Raw genomic sequence first — 22,543 nt, forward strand, 5'->3', positions numbered from 1 at the left:
TCTGCATCTTTGAAGGATGCTGAAAATCAAACAGGCTCTGAAAACTCACAACTGCCAAAGCAGACATGAACCAGGACTTCAAGACAAATCCATAAGAATGCCAGCAAAAAAAAAAAGAGCCAACATTAACAGCTTTTTCATTTTCTTGTACTTATTTATTTATTAGATATCAAGTCAAATGATTTTCTAACATCTACTTTTTAAAAATGCATTGAAATTGTGGCATTATTTATGATAAGCATTATTCACTATTCAAAACAAGATCCTGTTAAGATTTTGTATTGAACTTATAATATCTTAAAGACCTATAAATACAGATATTAAAAATATGAATACTATACCCCCAAGTTATTATAGAGCACAATTGAAATTGTGAATGATTAAAATGAGTAAATTCTTACTCAAAAATAATTAAGCATAAGGAAAGACTGCTGAAAGAAGCTGGAGAGTATTCACTTTGCATTATTGCATTACAGCTTTGTTAAATTTTGTCATTAACAGAAATGTGGGCTGTGATGGCAGGGCATTAACCTTGTCAGAAACAATGCCTCTCACAGCAGTAAGAGGGATAAAAAATATTGTAGCATGAAGTGAATGAATTAGCACTTAAATATCTGCATTAAACAGGGATGCAAATTCTCAGAAAGCCATATAACTTGATAAAGTTTCTAGGCCACTCCTGGGGAAGGTACTTTTAGTCCTAAGGGCAGCCTTCCTCTGATCCACTGGCACAGGGCTGCTGCCTGGCCACCCGAGCCACACACCATGCAGCTGCAGTGAGCTACCTTCCATGTGCCTGGAGCCCCTGGAGTTGGGCAGCACAACAGCCTGGCCCCGAGAAAATACACCAGCTGCCCTTGGAGACGATCCAAAGGGACCACTGAGACTTCCCCCCACCCCACTCCTCAAGTGCCTTGAAGTTCAAGGGTGTGTATTTTTCACTGATTCCTTCAATGTACACCGACATCTAATGTCAGCAGATTGTAGCTCATCCTGCTCCTGGCCACTGTTTTAATGTACAAGTATCATGTCATGGAAACCCTAAAAGATCTTTTAGGAAGAGTTTTATGGGGTGGTTCACAAGACTGCCAGAGCTTTACACATCCAGCCCTCTTCTCCCTACCAGACTTCCTAGCCCCACGGTGCTAGGTAAAGCCATAGATGGACCTGGCCAGTGGGCTGTGAGCACAAGAGACACACGTTCTCAGACTGGCATTTCAGGCCAGCTGTTAGTTCTATCCACTCTCTCTTCCCTGCCAAGGTGACCCTGGAAATTGTGTGTGCCTTTGTCCACCAGGAACCCCCACTGACCAGCACTGAACATGCAGTGTCAGCAAGAAAAACCCTTTCTTGTGATTTCTGAGATGCCACACTCAGTGCTTTACCCGGCATGCCCAGCATAGCCTATCAGCTGGCCTGAGAAAACATCAGTGCACAGGCCATAGAAAACTGGGTCATTCATGTTTGCAGTTGTTGAATTTTATTCCAGTTACCTGTGTCATTCACTAACAATGGAACACCTAATTTCCACAAATGAGCATTTGGAAAACTGGTTCTCTTATTATTATAAACCCCAGAAATGAATGACTACAGAACTAATGCCACAAGACTTATTTAAATTCTTGCTCAAGTTAGTGATATTGAGAAATTGCTTCAGAAAAGCAAATCAAAATTTTGTCACGATTTACTCTTCCTAGTACTGTGACTCCAAAGTAACAGCTATCTGAGACCCCGGAAGGAGACATCTCCTCATCCCAATATTTCTGAAACCCTAGAGGTATCAGAGTTTTCCAGGTTTCATTTTCTATAGTAAATTTGAGGATTGTCATTTTTATTAAGGCTAAGGAAGGAATATAATTTTACATGAAAACAATGCTAATATATATTGAGACAGCTTAGGATGTCAAGGTTAATGACCAATGAGAAAACCGTAAGTAATAGCAATTTAAGCAGGTCTGAGAACTCTAAGAATTCTCATAGTGGAATGCAAGTCTAACCTCTAATTCTCCCAACAATAGTTTACAGTTAATTTTTTTTAATAGACCAATAATATTCCTGAAAGATCCATAGTTGAAAAGCTGCTGTGGTTCTCTATCAAAATTTCCCAGCCTTTAAAACCCTCAGTGGCCATAAGGCACAGATCTATGTAACACAACCCATTTGGAATGAAAAAGTGAAGGGGGGAACAGTCATTAAATTGTTCTACTGCAAATTCATTGACCTGTTTGCACTCAGTGGAGGACATTGGCTACATTACTCAAAACATACCAGAGCTAAAAAGGGAAAGGCCACAAACAATAGTGAATATCATGTTTGGAGAACCATCCAAAACACAAACCAACCTTGCGAAATGCTCCACTATGTTCTATCCCAGTTGCTGTTAGGCAAATAGGGGGAACCAGCATTCCTTAACTTTATATCTCCTAGTGTTTACATGGTGCTCAAGAAATGTGGCTCAAGCAAATTGGTAAAGATGTTCCAGAGCCAGTAGCACATTATTTTTGTAATAAAATAAGAAGGTTGAAGTTGTAAATCACAGAATTGCTAAATAAATGGGAAAACAGCTTCACATGTGATTTAGTGAGAAGAGCATTTCAATATGGCAGATGTTTGGAGATCTGTCAAAAGTGGGCCTGGAGTGATTAGAAGAAGTCAGAGGGGTCAGGAGTGTACCCTGCACTCCCTGGGAAGTGAATGACCAGCAAGTGTCAGACACTCAGCCTCAGCAAGGGCTCTTGTCTCTCCAGACCCACCCCATCCCCACCCAGGCTAGCCTCACATCTCCCCTGCAAGGTGGAATTGGGCCATGAACCCAGGAATTATATTCCTAAAGTTCTTGCCCCTGCTTGGCTTCTTTATTGCCCAGCTGCCTGCAAGCCCAGTCTTCACCAGGCCATCGAGGTTCTCAACATCCAGAGAAAGACGCTGCTGGGCACCAATAATAAACAGACAAAAAAATCACACCTCTCAGGAAAGGAAGCAGTATTTGTTGATAATGTAACAATAAATATGTACAATTACAGCCACTTAAAACTCAACCAGGAAGAACTCAATCAGTGGAAATTGCAAAGTAAAGGACCTACAAAAATCTGTTCCCCAAAAAAGGCAATGAGAATACTGGTAAAGATTGTCACAATCAACCATTTTGGGCCCCTGTGAATGAACCAAAGACTTGCAACAACATGAGACATGTTTATTCAAGAAATACAGCTGAACTTTGATGTTACAGCTGAATTCTGATATAACAGTGAGCTTTATGGCATTTTAACTTGTCTCACCCTTGTCCCTCTCTCCCTGGCTCTGTGGTAGCCTTAAAAACCAAATGCCCCACACTCACAGTGAACAGCAGCATCCTCGCAGTCATTGAATGAGGGATAGAACTTTCCAAAAGCTCCCATCCCCACAGAACTGTCACTCCTCAGCCTGTCTGGGACTTCCCTGGAAACTCCCACTCTCCGGGTAGAGCATAAGCGCTTACTGATAGGACTTTAATCTGACCTGAAAGCTCACTCACTGAGAACACCTTTATTCCCCAGGACATATGTTGAAAACAATCAGTGGCAATTGCTTCACATCTCAGTTGTCTGTGGCAGCAATACAGTTGGGGCTATGCAGAATCTGACCAAAAAAACTTAAAAAGAAAGCTGGGAATGAGATGCCCAGAGGGATTATAGAAAGCTCTAATATATTCCTGGGTATATAGACACCACATGCATTTGTAGGATCATGCACACACCCAGGAAAGATGTGAGAAGGACCTAAGCTCTCATCTCCAGCTCACCTTGTAAAAGTCATGAACTCATTGCTGGAGCATTGAAAGTGTTCTTGCAAACACACACAGTCTCCTGGCAAAGGCAAGGGAACATTGGTTTATGACATTAAGGAAGTGTCTATCCAATCATCAGCTGTCCAATGAGCTAGTGAAGCACAGACTTCAGTGGTCACACATGTGACAAAGAATGCGGACTTCACAGAGTCAGTTCAGGAAAACCACTAAATAAACAGACACAACAAATAGCAACGATAAAAATGCTGGGAAGGGAAAACCTGATCATCAGAGCTGCCATATTATGTTATTTTAAATGTCTAGTTTTCAAAATAACTACAAAGAAAAAGCAAAAGAGAAAACCAACAAACATTTACTACAAAGAAACACATTTACTACAGCTCATACACAGGAGGTGAAAAAACAGCCCTTAGAGACTCTCCCTGAGGAAGCCCAGACACCGGATGTACCAGACAAAGACTTTAAATCAGCTATTTTAAATATGTTCAAATGAACAAAAGGAAACTATGAGAACTGTGTCTCACCAAATAGAGAATTTTTAAAAAGAGACATCATAAAAAAAGTAATAATAGAAATTCTGGAGTTAAAAAGCACAAAAATGAAATTTTTAAATTCACTACATTTACTAAATCTTAAATTAAAAAGGATCAAACATTCCAATCAAAAGGCATAGAGTGGAAGAATACATTTTTAAAAACATGATCCAAATATATGTTGCCTATAAACATTTAGAGTCTAAAACACAAATTCTTTTCCTTTAAAGAATAAAAAGATACGCCATATAAACCATAACCAAAATAAAGATACTGAGAACAACCTAACGAATGTGGAAAGTGTGATGGAGAGTGGAAGGATGCTGGTTAACAGAACATCTGAGGAGCTCCACCAGCTGTCCCAGGTGGGGGCCGGCTCTGCGCCCTTGACGCAGATGTGAGCAAGCAGACAGGGAGAGCCGCAGTTTGGCGCAAGCCCGGAGCAGCCTCCGGGAGCAGGGAGGGGACTCGGCTCCGCTGCACGGGGCTGTGTAGTTCTCTGGCCATTCACAGCCTCTCTTAATCATCATGTGGATTTTCACACACTGCAGAACTGTGGTTGCTAACGTGGCCCCCTGTGTCTTCTGGGGCTGCTTCTCAGGGGGCAGTTTAAAAACCTGCTTATCAAGTACGATAGAGATGATAATACTATATCCCTGCTAACGGTAAACCTGGAGGGGCTGAGGGCCATGGCACTGAGCCAGCAGGGGCTAGAGATGCATCTCTCCCCACCTCTTTCTTTCCCATCCCTTCTTCCCTGACCCCTCATCTCCAGAACAGAGAGAGACTGGGGAGAACTATTCCCTTCTCTCCACTGAAGGCTGGTCACTTCCACCTCAGCTGTCCTCGCCAGTGTCTGGGAACAAGCTTTGAAACCTTCCCTTCCAGACAGTGGTATCAACTGCAAAGCCTACCAAAAAAAGCTAACAAAAAACAAAAAATTACACTCACCAAGATCCAGATGAACACCAGGGACAAATGAGTTGAGAAAGAACATGAAGATAACAAATGCCAACACCATCAGGCACTTGGCGAGCAGGGTCCTGTCTGATATCCTGTGCTGTAGGGGAGGAGAACAGAGCTCGTTTACTCAGGACAGTCCTCTGATTCATGCAGTGTGTCCACCATCCTACGTGACTTGAATCACTACGAATTTCTCCTTATGATGAAAAATACAATATCTTTACCTTGAAAGAAGGTAAGGAAATGTGTTATAAGGAAAACTGCGCAGATTCAGGACTACAGCATTCAAAATTTTTATGAAAGTTAAACATAATAAATTTAAAATACAGTACAATCCTTTTATAAAACACCTGACTAGATAACTTCACAATATGACACAAAGTGTTGGCTGCTGCCAGCCCCACTGCCAGCGTCAGCTAAGATGCTGGCAAAGCCACGGGGGAGACAACACATAACCTCCAGGGACCTGGCCTCTCACGACACATGCATTCGCACAGGTTCTATGTGCTCACAGCCTCCTAGTTCCACTTTCTCTCTTATTAAGCAAATCCTTGCTCCTCGCAGCACCAAGATTAACATGTTCTCACAATAACGTGACTCCTACTGAAGGCTCTTTCTCTACCTTTCATGTGACATTCCAGAGACATGGGACTCTGGAACACACTTAGCAGGCCGGTGATCACCAAGATGACAGCATGGGAGCCTGCCCCAGTCACCGGGGCAGGGGTGCCAGAGGCATGCCGTGCTCGGCAGCACCTTCAGGAGAGAAGTTCATGTGAAGCAAAGAAAAGGAATCCCTCTCTTCTTCAAGACGTGAGTCAGAAACCCCTGAGGAAAGAAACCACAATACCTTTTTTTGTAGCTCCTGGAGGTTGGTCTCCCAATTCTTATCTTCCTGTGAGATTTGTCTAAAAGAGGAAAGGGCAGGCTTATTTCTCTGGTGACATGGAGCGGCGAGATCAACAGAGTGGCATCAGCGCCACCCTCAGCACGGATGCCGCCCACTCTGTGGCACCCGGGGCAGCTGTACAAGGGGCAGTGCCTCCTCGTGGGAGGTCGCCAGGGAGCTGGGATCTTAACTGGGAAAGACGCTCACTCTGTCTTTCTGAAGAAAAGATTATGAAACGATTGGAATGATACACAAAACGATTGAAATATTTCAGGAAGTGTGTCAAGCTTGTGCATGGGCGAGCACAGGGGAATGTCAGCCGGAACGTGCACAAGGCGAGTCCCAGCAGCCACCTTTGCTGTTTTTACTTTCTACTTCTCTGAATTTTTTCCAAAATGAGGATATGTTGTTTCTGCAACTAAATTAACTGAAGGAAGGAAAAGTGGAAGGAATGCCACTTGCTTCCGCGGTGCCTCTCCCCTGCAGAGGGCGTGCGCCGCCCCTCCCCCCCGCACCCCCCACCCCAGCAGGGCCCCTCTCTCTGTTTTTCAGTCGCCCTTTCTTGTGCCGCCTTGACTGTCCTTTTCAACCTTTCCTACCAGCCCACCTGCGTTGTTTTCTCCCTCACCCAGTAAGAAAAGCTGTGCAGTAGAGAACTGAGTCCTAACGGGCACTGGTGCCACAAGGAAGCTGACCTCGCAACCAGCACAGATCCTAAGGGAAGTCAGAGCAGACCCAGCCGACGGTTCGGAGGGCCATTTCCTAAAAGAAAATGTAGAAACAAGACCTGCAGAACTAGCCCTTGCCTTCGATCACCCTCTTCCTACTCTGCTCCTCGGTGCCTGTTTGACCTTGGGAGGCCACCGCCCTCTCCACACCAACCTACGGTCAGCGCAGGAGGAGCTGATGGAAACTCGGGGAGCCCCTGAGCCCATTTCTTCACAGCTGTAATCCAGACAGTCCCTGAGTCTCTCTGCAACACCCCACACCAGATGAAGTATACTGAAACCCGATGGTCAGCAGATTAAGTACAGCCAGGACATTTACTCCTACATCTTTAATTTACAAGGTTTCTTCTCTTAAGATCTACGCCTATTGTTGAAGTTGCCCGCCCTGTCCCCAGCTGCCTCTCGGGACACCAGGTCCTGCGTCTTCAGCCTCACAGAGTGGGGGGATCCTGGGCAGGGTGGAGCAGACGGCTCTGAGCGGAGCTCAGTCAGGCCACACGGGATGACCCTGAGAGGCAGGAGCTGGCAGCGCACCAGATCCTGTCCTCAGCCTGCCTGCCCGCACCCCTCCAGCAGACCGCAGCACAGGAGATCACCCCATGTGCTCACAAGGGCTCATGTCCCTGTGCCTTCCTGGAGTCTCCTCTCCACCAGTCCACAGCTCTGTCGCAGGAGTGCCTCAGCACCCAGGAGGGGTGGACAGGTTCCCGTATGTCCTGCAGCACCTCCAGAGCCAAGACAGGTTGGAACTCAGCACCTCATCCAAGTGGGGAGGAAAAACTCACCACCACAGTGTTACCCTTTACCTCTCAGCTTTGATCAAAAACAAATGCCAGGAAATGAGTACTTAGGTATATTTTTGCTCCCTGAGAGAATATTTTGTTAGATTAGTTTATTTTTTGTTTTTGCTGCTTATTATACAACAAGCTATAGGTATGTGTGGAGCGGTGACAGGCAGCAGTTGAGTGGGAAGTCACTCCCCAGTGACCCTCTTTCCGAGCTGTATAACTTAGGCAAGTTGCTAAACTTCTCTGAACTTCAGTTTTCTCATCTGTCAGTTGGGGCTAATACCAGCACACATTCCAGAGAGCTAAATGAGGGGTAGATCAAATTGTGCACTGCAAGAGGCTTAGAACAGTGTATGGGTTCAAAACATACTCAGTAGAATGCAGCTAGTATTACTATTTTGTAGAACCATGGAGTTCTCTGATTAACAATCATTTTAACTCACTCATTTGTCCATGCATGATGTTTGGACCCTATTGGGATGGTAGTAATAGGTTGTTGATAGAATCCAACCATTGAGCACAGCCAGTAAAGACTGGAATCACTGCTGTGAACAGAGTGGCCCACGCAGGGCCCCAGCTCCCTACCTGTGGAAGGTGTGTAGCCTGCAGGCCAGCAGGCGCTCCAGCGCCAGCACCTTCCCCAGGAGCAGGCTGCGAACTGCCGTCTCCTCTCGGCTGGCTGGGCTGATGCGCTGCGCAGTCAGGCGCCACACGTGGATCTCGTGCTTCAGCTCTGCAGGGGGGGAAGCAAAGGCTGAGTCCCCTACAACCTCAGCTGTCAGCAGAGGCCTGACTTCCCTCACCATCTTGCAAGAACAGGAAACACACCTGATGATACACGGGTAGCCATGGGTCAAACGAAAGCAGTGGCTTGTTGGCATTTATGTTATTGCAATGGAACCAGGAGACAAAGCTGACTTTAAAAAATTACCGTGGATGCAAAGTAATGTGTTTTCAACTCTTTGGGTGGACAATAAATTCTTCAATAGGCATCAAAGCTAGCACCCAACAACCTTTTTCCCCTCCAGGAAATTACTTCTTACAGCTAGGCAGTTCAGGTCTTGCTTTCTGCCAAAATCCAGACATTGCCCAGTCTTTGAAACAGATCTAGTGACTATTGGAAATACAGTGTGGTTCTCAGTGGGTGGTGCCTGGAGCTCCCTAACAGGGCATTTGGTAAGAGCAGGAGGTGGGGCTGCCCACCCTCCTTCCCAACCAGGTCCCCAGGCTGAGCTGTCCTCTGACAGGGAAGAGATGAGAGATATCGGCAACCTTTTGAAATGCTAAAATTAATAGAATGAGGTGAACTGTCACCAATGAATTCAGACATCTTCTGATATAGAAGAGTAGAGAGAAATAGATGGTCAGTTCATCAGCTCCTAAAATACTAAAATACTTTATAAAAATGTGCAGTTAACCTCTGTTTTACTGTTAAAGAAAGCACAGAAATTTCTCAAAGTATCCACTGAAAGAATATAAGGAAGCACAGTACTGTCGTGAATCACTCACATCTAACACACTACACCACCTATCACAAGAAGTCAAGATGAAATTAGAAGACCAAACCTTCTCACGCCAGACTAGAGGGTTGGACAGCCATCTCAGGGTGGAGGCTAGGCAGGGTGATTACTGGAGACCTGTGGAGTAGCACCTGGCTTCAGTGACACAGAAAATGCCACCTGCTCGGCGCCCTCTGTTCAGTACCTGAGTGGTGATCACCTACCATGTGGCAGACCTACTGCAAACTCTGAACACAAAGAGGAGACAGACAGGGAGACGCAGGCCATAACTGAAGCACGTTCAGGCTCAGAAAAGAGACCTGGCAGAGCCTTGGTTTCTTCTAAAGGAACTGGCTTTCCAGCTTCTTTCCCAGCCACTTTGAAGAGCTCCACAGGAGGGTGGCTTGTCTCTGGAGCCAGCCTGTGGGGCGCAGGCTGGGATTCCTCCCTGTGGCTATGTTCGGAGAAGCAGACCGGGAGGTGCCGCCAGTCCTGGGAGGCTGGCTTCCTTCTGGCAGGTGCCCTCTCCAGGGGCGCTGGAGCCCCTCAGGCACACCCAGAACCAGCTGCCTTCTGATCTATCAGATCAAACAGGATGAGCTACTCCCCCTAGCTGGCCCTTGCACTAATGCGCAGGTAGTGCACTTTTTCTTTTCGATTGTGGGATGACATACATCATCGATTATGAGAGAATTTAGTCAAGAAAGATTTCACCCAGGAGAAAGGAGCTCACTGCCAGTGCCCAGAGCTCGGTTTACCCAAGCACATGTGCCTCTCAGAGCCCAGGCCTCCTCTGCACCTTTTCTGCCATTTCCCCACCCTGTCTCCTCTGCTAAGCAACACCATGTTCCCAATGGGCTACTTGGTGTTTCCCCCTAAGCCTGGTGCTGCAAGGTCACAAATAAACATTCCATGTCCCCCACAAATCTTGCACTCCTCTCACTTTCTTAATTTTATATGGCATCATTCATCGGCCAGGTACATGGGCCTGAAATGTCACTTTGGTTTTATCAGTATCATTCCCCTCCATATTTCTGCACTATTATTGGATGTGTAATAGGTGTCAGATACATGCTAGAGGCTAAAAGAGAAAATTTAATTGATAAGATACAAGTTGGACCTTCAGTAAGCTAGAAAGAGATATAAGATACATCATAAACAAACAGGAGTCAGGTGGTGTTGAGCCACAGGGCAGCTCTGCATATGCTGGCGAGGCTCTTGTAGGCCCCACTTGCTCCTGCCCCAGGTCACCAGCTTGCCCAGGCCTCATCTCCTGCACTTGCTGAAGCTGATTGGCTCTTGGTAACCTCTGACTAGAGTCACTTCTCACCAATCCAACTCTGGCTAACCAAAAAGCAGTGCTTGCCCTACCTACCTATATATCTATAGACACTATCCATCGATCTATAGAGGGATAGTTATATTGATTAATATATAGAAAAAAGGAACCTCTCAATCTTCCTATTTACCTGTATTCTAGGAAGATTGATGCATCTAGAAAGATAGACAGACAAACAGCAGACAGATAGATGGATGGATTCTTTCTTTAAGACATCCAGGCCTGCAGAATAAAGCCAAAGATCTTTCAGGAAGGCTCAAGATCCTCAAATAGCAAGAGCCATGGTGAGCTCTGATCCTACCATATAAGTTTCAGCTCTTGCCTCTGCCGTGCTGGCCCCTGACCAAGAGACATCATCATATGTCTCATCTCCACCTTTCTGATTACCACCAGCGCCTAGCTCCTGAGCTGCTCAGCAGCCCTAAGGCATTATTTGGGATTGGCATGTTCATGGTACACACAGGCAAAGGCATCACCATGTGGGATGTGCTCTCCCACACTGGGTGGTGGTAGAGGGTCATCTGACACTGATTAGGAGTCTCAGGGAAATATAACCAGGCTAAGAGCTGAGAAATAGAACTTTGCTATTATAAGGCTCTTATATTCTACATTAAGTGGTATAATATGACTTGAAGTTAGTGGCATAATTATCACTAAACTCGCAAGACTGAATTATGGCCAAATATGTTACAGATAAAAAAAGAAGATAATATGGAATATTTTTAAATTCTCAGTTCAAAAGGAAGTGTAAAATGAAAGCAAAGGGGATATAAAAGAGGAGAAGGCACAAATAGAAAACAACATAATGATACATTTAAATCCAACCATATAACCAGTAACATTAAATATCAATTACCTAAGTACACCAATTAAAAGAGATTATCAGATTGGATAAAAAAAACAAGACCCAACTATTAGCTACTTGCAAGAAATGCACTTTAAATACAAAGACATAAATAGATTAAAAGTAAAAGTATGGAAAAGCTATGCCACACAGATATTAGTCAAGAGAAAGCTTGACTTGTACATTCACAGCAAGATTTCAAAGCAAGAATATTACTGCGGATAGGGAAGCTCATTTCACAATGATAAAGGTGTTAATTCTTCCAAATGACATAATACTCCTTAATGTTTATGTACTCTAGTAACATAATTTTAAAATATATAATGTAAAAATTATAGACTAGCAAAGAGAAACAGGCAAAATCACAATACTAATTAGAAATTTCTGTATCCATCTCTCAATAATTGATGGAACAAGTGGACAAAAAATCAGAAAGAATAGAGAAGACTTGAATAACATAATCAGCCAACTTGGCCTAATTGACCTTACTGACATAACTCCACCAGACAACAGCAGAATAAATATTCTTTTCTAGTGCACATGGAATATTTACAAGAACAGACCACATTCTAGCCATAAAACAGGTTTCAATAAGCTTAAAAGAATTCAAGTTTTACAAAGTATATTCTCTGACCACTGTGAAATTAAATTAGGTAACTGCAAAATCTTCAAATATTTGATAAGTAAACACATCTGAAATAGCCAAAGATCAAAAAACAAACTGAAAAAGAAATTAGAAAGTAATGTGAACTGAATGGAAATGAAACAAAACATCAAAATTGGCGGGAGGCCACTAATGTAAAAGGAAATTTAGGGCACTAAACACCTATATTAGAAAAGAAAATTTATACAAAATCAATTACCTCAACTTCTACTTTAAGAAACTAGTAAAAAGAATAAATAAACCCAAGGTAAGCAGAAGAAAATACATAGAGCAGAAATCATTAAAAAGAGAAAAAAAATGCAGAGAAAATCTATATAATCAAAAGCTAGTTCCTTGAGATCAATAAAATTGATAAACCTCTAGCCAGACCAATCAGAAAAAAACAAAAACACAAATTACCAATATGAGGAATAAAAAAGTTTACATTATCAAACATTCTATAGCAATTAAAAGGATAATGAAATAATATTATGCACAGCTTTAGAATAATTCTTTTTCTGGACTCTGGAATAATACCTCAACTAAGATACAATGAACAAATTCCTTAAAAAACGCAAACCCCAGCAATCACTCAAGAAAAAATAGATAACCTTAATTGCGAGCCTGGTATCTATCAAGGAATTTGAAGTTGTAGTTAAAAACATCTCCACAAAACAACCAGTCTTTTAAATGTCCTAGCAAACATTTAAGGGAAAACATTGAAGAGAAAGGAATACTTCGGTATTCACCCAATGGCACAGAGAAAAAAAAAATTACTAGAAAGGAAACTACCCATCAGTAACCCTAATGAACAGATACAAAAATTCTATACAAAGTATTAGCAAGAAGCACATAAGCAGATATCTGGTGACCAGAATGGCAAACTCTAATGGTTATTTGTGTTTTTCACCAAAAAATACATGTTCCCATTCTGAGCACATGACAGGCTGCTTATCCTGCCCTGCACCTGGTGGAGCCTAGTGACAGCTGGGATGAGGAGCTCTGAGCAGAGGCCATCGTGCATCACTCAGTGACAGAGGGGGACACAGGTTCTCCCTGCCTGGTGACCAGCAGCTCAGGACTCTCGAGAACTGCTGATGAGCAGGGCACTGCCAGCCCACAGTGGGCATGAAGCCAAACTGAGGAGAAGAACAGGGCTTTGCAAGTCACTGAGATTTCAGGGTCACTTCTGAACTGCAGCAGAGCTGAGCCTGTTCTGCTTGATGCTCTGGGTGCCTCTGCAGACCAGCTCAACCCAACTGTCTCACGGATATGCTCTTGATTGACATGGCACGTTAATCCCTGTGCTGGGTTATGTTGGTATTTTTGTAATAACATTTAATCTCAAACGACAACATATTAGAACACCACAGTCTCTATGCCACACTGTTTTTAGTGTATACGCATAATTTCATGATGTCATGACATTCAAACTGTACACAGTGGCCATTGCTTCCCACTTATCATCACACTGCACTCTGTAAACAACTTAAGAGGCACAGTTCGTGGGGCCAAAGCCCCTGGGAGCACACAGAGCCCCAGGAGGCAGATGGGCATCCTGCGCACGCAGCATCCCAGTGGCTGACGCTCCTGATATTCTGCATGTGATACACCTCCTGCCTTTTCTGGCAATTTCCCCTGGAAAAGTGTACTATTATGGCAGCAAACTCTGAGGCTGTCTGCAGAGGTGCTTGTACTCACCAACGATCTCACTGGGCTCCTTGTTATGAAGCTTCTTGTTCCAGTAAAGGAGCGTAAGGAGCGGAAAGGAGAACAGGAGAACGAAGCAAATCCCCACGAACATGTGTGCTGTGAAGCCGGCGAAGTCCAGGCCCTGTGGACAGGAAAGGGGAGGTGACGCGCCGGACAGAACCCCCCGCGCAGCACAGCCTCCGCACTAGGGCGCCCCACGCCGCGGACGGGGAAGCCGAGGGTGCAGGCGGAACTCGGGGGCCGGGAGCCCCCCAAAAAGCGCATGGAAGAACGGGAGCTCTGCTCCACAATTCTGAAAACGCTGGAGGTTTGTTTCTTCCGGGTCAAAAACACCAACCCTCATTCGAATGACAAGCGGCCTCGGGAGGAAACAAGCACAGGCCGTCCCGCTGACCCCGAGCTCGGCCGGGTCTGCCCCTCGCTGGACGGGCACTTCCCCAGGTGACAAGAGGCTGAGGGGGCAAAACAGGAACCGTGTGGCAGTATTCACCCAGTCCAAGGCAATTGGGGTTTTAAATACTTCATTTACGTCCCTGCCATCGATTTGGAAAGCACAGCCCTCTCCTCTCAGGCTGGAGGCAGCCCAGCATGTCCCCGCTGGATTCAAGGGAGCCAGATGGGGGCCCCCCTTCGCCTCCCGCGTCCGTGGCCTGGCTGCGGGGCTGTTTGCCACGATGGCTGCTGAGAGCGCGTGTCCAAGGTGCGGCCCCCGCCGGTCACTGCAGCCGGGAGCCCACGGCAGCCTGGCTGGTTTTGCTCTCGCACTGACTGCGCTTCTCCCCCAGCAGCAGGTGCAGTGGTTCTGAGACCCCAGCAGGACAGAGGAGACTGCTGCCCATGAAGTGAGGCAAAAGGAACAGCTGCTCATTGGTGGGAGCTCCAGGTCTTTTCTGGGCTGTCCATGGACCCCCAGTGCCACAAGAAGGGGTCAGGGGCCCAAGGACAAAGTCCAGGCACAGGAGGGCTCCCAGGACAGGAGGCACCATGTGGGTGAGGCAGGTGTCACACAGACTGTGGGCAGTCTGGCTCTGCACTGGGGGTGTGGGGCACTCGCATGGGGTTGGGGGACAGGTCCCAGGAGATACCAATGAGGACCTCCAGGGACAGTGTCCAAGGCTGGAATCGAAACCACCTTACAAAGGCCTGAGTCGGAAGAAGCGATTTCAACTCTATTAATTGTTACTTATTAAAATTAAATAAATGTATTTAGTAAACAAATTTACTTAATAAATAATTTGTCCCTCTCTCTGCCAAAAAGATCAAAAGTCACTTATAACTTTGCCAAAGATGCAATATAACTAGAAGCCATTACCAATAAAGGTGTCAAAGTTTAGACTTGCCAGGGTACAATAATCTGTAATTCTTCATCTCTTGCAGTTATCTGCACAGCTAGTGGTTGCCCTTGAAAATAGCCCTAAAGGTGACAGGTGGAGCCATATGAGCTCATTCATGTATAGACAGCAGGGGAACCTACACAGGTGGGACTTAAGGAAAGTTTTTAATGGCCACATAAGAATTCGTCACTTTTCTGGTAGTTCTTCAATGAGGATAATACTTTGGACTTTGTGTTTAGTTAGCTATAGAACTCATGCTCCAAATATCTGGTTTTAAAAAGGTCTGTGATACTTTCAGGGGCCCCTGAAATATCTTTTAATTTCTTCTAAATCAGAGACAAATAAAGAACTTTTGAGTCAAAGAAAACAGCTTAAATATAATATTAACATATTTGACTTTCTACCAACTCAGTCATGAAATGTAATTAAAACTTTTTGGAGGAAGGAGTCCACAAAACAGAGGTGTTTATAGGCTGAGTAATTCTGGGTCCCTGGGACATAAGTATAAATTTTTGTCCCATTAGAAGTGATGGGGCAATTGAAGAAAAAAGTGAGGAAAAATATTAAAGGATGGCGGGAGTGCCTCCACAGTAAAATAACAGCCATGATGGGAAGCGTTTGCTTGCCACTAGAGCTGGTGTAGATGGATTTGTCAAGTAAGAACGATGCAGAATGGAAAACTCCAACAGAACATTTTATGGAACAATACAGGTATATGCAACGTACAGTGAAACGCACATGTTTTCACTGAGCTTATTAGGTGAATGTTTCTGGGCCTCCCTGCTGCTTTGACATGCCTCCATGAATTCCTAGACCCTTATCTTTAACATTCTCAGTAACAAAACCATTACATTTAATTCAGTACAATGCTGAGATGCAGCCCTTTCTTGCAAGGTGCTGGCTCGATTTTGCCTCTTTTAGGCTTGTTTTGTATTGTTTTGGTTTGGGCTCCACTCAGCCATTTCCTAATTTTCCACAATATTCTCATTTGATAATACTAGTTGCCAAATGTTCAGCATGTAAAACAACCAAAAGAGGATCCCCCAGCCTCAAATTAGAACACCCACAGCCTCACAAATTATATATTTAAGGGGGATCTGGCTGAGGAACTCCAGGGCTGCCAATATTTTCTCAGAAGGCTTTCAGGCTAGCTCTGTAGTAAGTCACAACAGTTGACTGGATTATAGCAAGGTGGTTCAAGCCAAAATGATTTCTTGAAATCTTCTGAGTAAGAAACTCAAAGAAATTCTTAGTAAGTGCTTAGCTGAATCTACTGAATTTTTTAGTAAATATCGTGGTATAAATTGAAGACAGAATAATGTCTGGAGACCTAGCAAGGAGAAGACTCCAGTGCTGCAGGAGTGGTTATGATGACAGGAGGTGATATGGTGTGGGACATCCTTCATGTGAGGGACCCACCCAGCACATGGAGAAGAGGTCATGGCATACGTGAATCTGAGAAAGGTAAAAGCCTCTGGCAGACATGGAGGTGGGTGACCCCTGCATGTAGGAAACAGAGCAGGCCCCTGCATGTAGGAAACAGAGCTCCACTACAGGATTCTGACCCAAAAGGTAAAACAGTCAAAAAAATAGAGCATGATGCCCACAGATATTGAAGAGACATGGAAGCAGAAAACCCACAAAGAAGCCCAGGAGGAAGTGGCCAGAGAGGCAGAGTGTCATGGTCCAAGCTGCCAGCTGATGGAATGGAGCAGATGGTGCTGGAGGAGCAAAGGAAGAAGGTCCCACATGCACAGCGCATGGGGCATGGCAGAAAAGGCCTGAAGAATGTCCCAGTTTCCACATCTCTAGGGCACTATAAGAAAGCTCCATCTGACCTGCAAGATGCCATTCAGAAGCACAGGAGACACAGCTCCCCTAAAGAGACTCAAGTGTTGTTTAAAAGATAGTTGAAGATTTGTGTTCATTGTGGGAGAGTTTCCATATAACAGGTATGATGGAGCAGATGTAACCAGCAAAGAAGGGCTGTGTCCCCATCAGGCTTTTAGGAGGTCAGGGACACCGTGTTCTTGCACGTGGGACCCTACAGCGCTGCAGACTGGTGCTCACCCCGGTGAGGGCTGCTGCTGGGGAAGTGATTGCCTTCGCGGCGGACGCTGGCGGTCTTCCCCACCTACCCGTTAGATACTAGAAATTCCGCAAGAGAGTCATCCCGAGAGAACTGGAGGAGTGAGCAGCATGTGGGAACAGGAACATGGAAGAACTTCCCTCACAGCTTCCCACCAACTTCTGCCCAATCCTCAGAAAACATGGAGGATTTTTCAGCTGTGACTTCTTTACTGTTCCAAAGCCTAGTACTGGTTTTTGTTATTCCTCTGAATTATATGTTAAGTATTCATTTTCTTCATGAATTTTTTAAAATTAATTTCAAAGTTAATTTTCATTTGCTAATCTGTTCTCTTCCTATTTCAATTTGATGAAACAAATAATACAAAATAAATGTGCCCATCATGTGAAGCAAATGTATGGCTGTGCTGTCATTATTGATAATGAGGCTTTATACATCAATCTCTGCTAAAGACACTATCCCTGGAACTCTAAGTTCATTTGTGTCTCCATACAAATAAGTATTTCCTTATTTCTGAACTACTATAAAACGCATGAAAAACACTCTTGATTATCCACAGAAGGACATTTACTAGATACTTTTTCTGTGTGATACAGCTTGACCCAAAAATTCAGGAAGAGTGTGTAAGTGGAAGACAAGGAAAATCATCTTCAGTAAAACAAGGACAGCCCTAAGGCTATGTCCCCAGATGATGTTGCTTTGGCACAAAGCTGTGTGAGGAGCACAGGCTGGGCCTCAGTGCACCCAGGGAGGGTATCACCTCTAGGGCTCTCTGCGTATTTTTGCAAAAACCTCATATTCTGCTTTACTGTCAGATTTAAACTCAATATTTACAACAGCATGTCAGCATGCCATGGAGGAATGTGGGAATAATCTGACAGACTGCTCTTTTCCTTCAGCTTTTTATGGGACTTGGTAGAGCCCAGGACTTTTCTTGGTTCACATCCCATTGTTTATTTAAGAGCATTCAGACCTAGAATTCTAAGGGCAAGTTTAAAATGATTCAGAGTTGCCCAGTTTGTGTCCAAGAAAGAAGACATTATGCCTGGAATTTCACATTAAAACTAATACAGGGGGGGGCGGAGCCAAGATGGCGGCGTGAGTAGAGCAGTGGAAATCTCCTCCCAAAAACACATAGAGCTATGAAAATATAACAAAGAAAAATCTTCCTAAAATAGAGACCACAGGACACAGGACAACATCCAGACCACATCCACACCTGCAAGAACCCAGCGCCTTGTGAAGGGGGTAAGATACAAGCCCCGGCCCGGCGGGACCCGAGCGCCCCTCCCCCCGGCTCCCGGCGGGTGGAGAGAAACCGGAGCGGTTTTTTTTTTTTTTTTTTTGGCAAACGCTTTTTGGAAGCCTTAGAGGGACGGGCCCCCGTTGCTGGGGAGGCAGGGTGGCGGGACCGGTGAGGAGGTGCCTGGGAACGGCGCCGGAGGACAAAGAATATCCCGCGTTTCTCCCTGCGAGACCTGGGGGCGGGTGCCTGAGACCGGTGCCTGAGGACGGAGGAGGTCGCGCGTTTTTCCCCCTTTTTTTTTTTTTCTCTTTTTGGCGAGCGCTTTTTGGAAGCCTTGAAGGGACGGGGACCCCAGGGCTAGGGAGGCACGGTGGCGGGACTGGTGAGCGGGTGGCTGGGACCGGCGCCTGAGGACAAAGAATATCCCCCGTTTTTTCCTGCGGGACCGGTGGGCGGGTGCCTGAGACCGGCACTTGAGGACAGAGGAAATCGCGCGTTTTTCCCCTTTTTTTTTTCTCTTTTCTGCGAGTGCTTTTTGGAAGGCTAAAAGGGACAGGGACCCCGGTGCTAGGGAGGCAGGGCGGCGGGACTGGTGAGCGGGTGCCTGGGACCGGCACCTGAGGACAAAGAATATCCCGCATTTTTCCCTGTGGGACCGGTGGGTGGGTGCCTGAGACCAGCACCTGAGGACGGAAGAAATCGCGCGTTTTTCCCCTTTTTTTTCTCTCTTTTTGCTGAGTGCTTTTTGGAAGCCTTGAAGGGACAGGGACCCCGGTGCTAGGGAGGCAGGGCGGCGGGACTGGTGAGCGGGTGCGTGGGACCAGTGCCTGAGGACAAAGAATATTGAGCGTTCCTTCCCTGCGGGACCGGTGGGTGGGTGCTTTTTGGAAGCCTTGAAAGGACAGGGACCCTGGTGCTAGGGAGACAGGGCAGCAGGACCAGTGAGCGGGTGCCTGGGACCGGCACCTGAGGACAAAAAAAAAAAAAAAAAAAATCGCTTGTTTTTTCCTTTTTTTTCCTTTTTTTTTTCTCTTTATTTCTGTTCCCTCTCTCATTGTTGCTGTTGTTGTTTTGGTTTGGAGAGTGCTTTTTGGAAATCTTAAAGGGGCAGGACAGGTCAATTAGACCAGAAGCAGGGAATCTGGGGATCTCTGGGCACTCTAACCCCCTGGGCAGCAGGGAGCACAGAGGCCCCTTACGGAGATAAATAGTCTCCTGGCTGCTCCCCCTCCAACGGGGCTCCACCATTTTGGAGGAACAGCCCCAGCCAGGCCAAGCCCACAGCAACAGCGGAGATAAACCCCAAAGCAACTGGGCAGGAAGCAGAAGCCCTGTCTGCGCACAGCTGCCCAGCACAAGCCACTAGAGGTCGCTATTCTCCCAGGAAAAGGCTACAAACCAACAAGAAGGGAAGCTCTTCCAGCGGTCACTTGTACCAGCTCTGCAAACTATCTCTATCACCATGAAAAGGCAAAACTACAGGCAGACAAAGATCACAGAGACAACACCTGAGAAGGAGACAGACCTAACTAGTCCTCCTGAAAAAGAATTCAAAATAAAAATCATGAACATGCTGACAGAGATGCAGAAAAAAATGCAAGAGCAATGGGATGAGATGCAGAGAAAAATGCAAGAGCAGTGGGATGAAGTCCGGAAGGAGATCACAGATGTCAGGAAAGAGATCACAGAAGTGAAACAATCCCTGGAAGGATTTATAAGCAGAATGGATAAGATGCAAGAGGCCATTGAAGGAATAGAAGCCAGAGAACAGGAACGTATAGAAGCTGACATAGAGAGAGATAAAAGGATCTCCAGGAATGAAACAACACTAAGAGAAATATGTGACCAATACAAAAGGAAAAACATTCGTATTATAGGGATACCAGAAGAGGAAAAAAGAGGAAAAGGGATAGAAAGTGTCTTTGAAGAAATAATTGCTGAAAACTTCCCCAAACTGGGGGAGGAAATAATCGAACAGACCATGGAATTATACAGAACCCCCAACAGAAAGGATCCAAGTAGGACAACACCAAGACACATAATAATTAAAATGGCAAGGATCAAGGACAAGGAAAGAGTTTTAAAGGCAGCTAGAGAGAAAAAGGTCACCTATAAAGGAAAACCAATCAGGCTAACATCAGACTTCTCAACAGAAACCCTACAGGCCAGAAGAGAATGGCATGATATACTTAATGCAATGAAACAGAAGGGCCTTGAACCAAGGATACTGTATCCAGCACGACTATCATTTAAATATGATGGTGGGATCAAACAATTCCCAGACAAGCAAAAGCTGAGGGAATTTGCTTCCCACAAACCACCTCTACAGGGCATCCTACAGGGACTGCTCTAGATGGGAGCACCCCTAAAAAGAGCACAGAACAAAACACACAACATATGAAGAATGGAGGAGGAGGAATAAGAAGGGAGAGAAGAAAAGACTCTCCAGACAGTGTATATAACAGCTCAATAAGCGAGCTAAGTTAGGCAGTAAGATACTAAAGAAGCTAACCTTGAACCTTTGGTAACCACAAATCTAAAGCCTGCAATGGCAATAAGTACATATCTTTCAATAGTCACCCTAAATGTAAATGGACTTAATGCACCAATCAAAAGACATAGAGTAATAGAATGGATAAAAAAGCAAGACCCATCTATATGCTGCTTACAAGAAACTCACCTTAAACCCAAAGATAAGCATAGACTAAAAGTCAAGGGATGGAAAAACATATTTCAGGCAAACAACAGTGAGAAGAAAGCAGGGGTTGCAGTACTAATATCAGACAAAATAGACTTCAAAACAAAGAAAGTAACAAGAGATAAAGAAGGCCACTACATAATGATAAAGGGCTTAGTCCAACAAGAGGATATAACCATTCTAAATATATATGCACCCAATACAGGAGCACCAGCATATGTGAAGCAAATACTAACAGAACTAAAGAGGGAAAGAGACTGCAATGCATTCATTGTAGGAGACTTCAACACACCACTCACCCCAAAGGATAGATCCACCGGGCAGAAAATAAGTAAAGACACACAGGCACTGAACAACACACTAGAACAGATGGACCTAATAGACATCTATAGAACTTTACATCCAAAAGCAACAGGATATACATTCTTCTCAAGTGCACATGGAACATTCTCCAGAATAGACCACATACTAGCTCACAAAAAGAGCCTCAGTAAATTCCACAATATTGAAATTCTACCAACCAATTTTTCAGACCACAAAGGTATGAAAGTAGAAATAAATTCTACAAAGAAAACAAAAAGGCTCACAAACACATGGAGGCTTAACAACATGCTACTAAATAATCAATGGATCAATGAACAAATCAAAATAGAGATCAAGGAATATATAGAAACAAATGACAACAACAACACTAAGCCCCAACTTCTGTGGGATGCAGCGAAAGCAGTCTTAAGAGGAAAGTATATAGCAATCCAGGCACACTTGAAGAAGGAAGAACAATCCCAAATGAATAGTCTAACATCACAATTATTAAAACTGGAAAAAGAAGAACAAATGAGGCCTAAAGTCAGCAGAAGGAGGGACATAATAAAGATCAGAGAAGAAATAAACAAAATTGAGAAGACTAAAACAATAGCAAAAATCAACGAAACCAAGAGTTGGTTCTTTGAGAAAATAAACAAAATAGATAAGCCTCTAGCCCAACTTATTAAGAGAAAAAGAGAGTCAACACAAATCAACATAATCAGAAATGAGAATGGAAAAATCACGACAAACTCCACAGAAATACAAAGAATTATTAAAGACTACTATGAAAACCTATATGCCAACAAGCTGGAAAACCTAGAAGAAATGGACAACTTCCTAGAAAAATACAACCTCCCAAGACTGACCAAGGAAGAAACACAAAAGTTAAACAAACCAATTACAAGCAAAGAAATTGAAACAGTAATCAAAAAACTACCCAAGAACAAAACCCCGGGGCCGGACAGATTTACCTCGGAATTTTATCAGACACACAGAGAAGACATAATACCCATTCTCCTTAAAGTGTTCCACAAAATAGAAGAAGAGGGAATACTCCCAAACTCATTCTATGAAGCCAACATCACCCTAATACCAAAACCAGGAAAAGACCCCACCAAAAAAGAAAATTACAGACCAATATCCC

At 44.6% G+C, this 22,543-nt stretch overlaps 1 protein-coding gene across 7 annotated transcripts in view; it reads right to left on the reverse strand.

Moving 5' to 3' along the window:
* Window positions 1-22,543, reverse strand: part of OCA2 (OCA2 melanosomal transmembrane protein) — a 385,751-nt gene that overhangs the window by 200,748 nt on the left and 162,460 nt on the right. For all 7 annotated transcript variants that reach the window (XM_037016526.2, XM_073227087.1, XM_073227082.1 and 4 more), the window contains 4 exons: window positions 13,715-13,847; window positions 8,274-8,421; window positions 6,134-6,191; window positions 5,272-5,380 (listed from right to left, as the gene is read on the reverse strand). In XM_037016526.2, coding sequence (XP_036872421.1) covers window positions 5,272-5,380; window positions 6,134-6,191; window positions 8,274-8,421; window positions 13,715-13,847 — 448 coding nt within the window. The remainder of the gene's footprint in view (window positions 1-5,271; window positions 5,381-6,133; window positions 6,192-8,273; window positions 8,422-13,714; window positions 13,848-22,543) is intronic.

The sequence above is a fragment of the Manis javanica genome, chromosome 18, assembly GCF_040802235.1.
Source record: "Manis javanica isolate MJ-LG chromosome 18, MJ_LKY, whole genome shotgun sequence".
Lineage (NCBI taxonomy): Eukaryota > Metazoa > Chordata > Mammalia > Pholidota > Manidae > Manis > Manis javanica.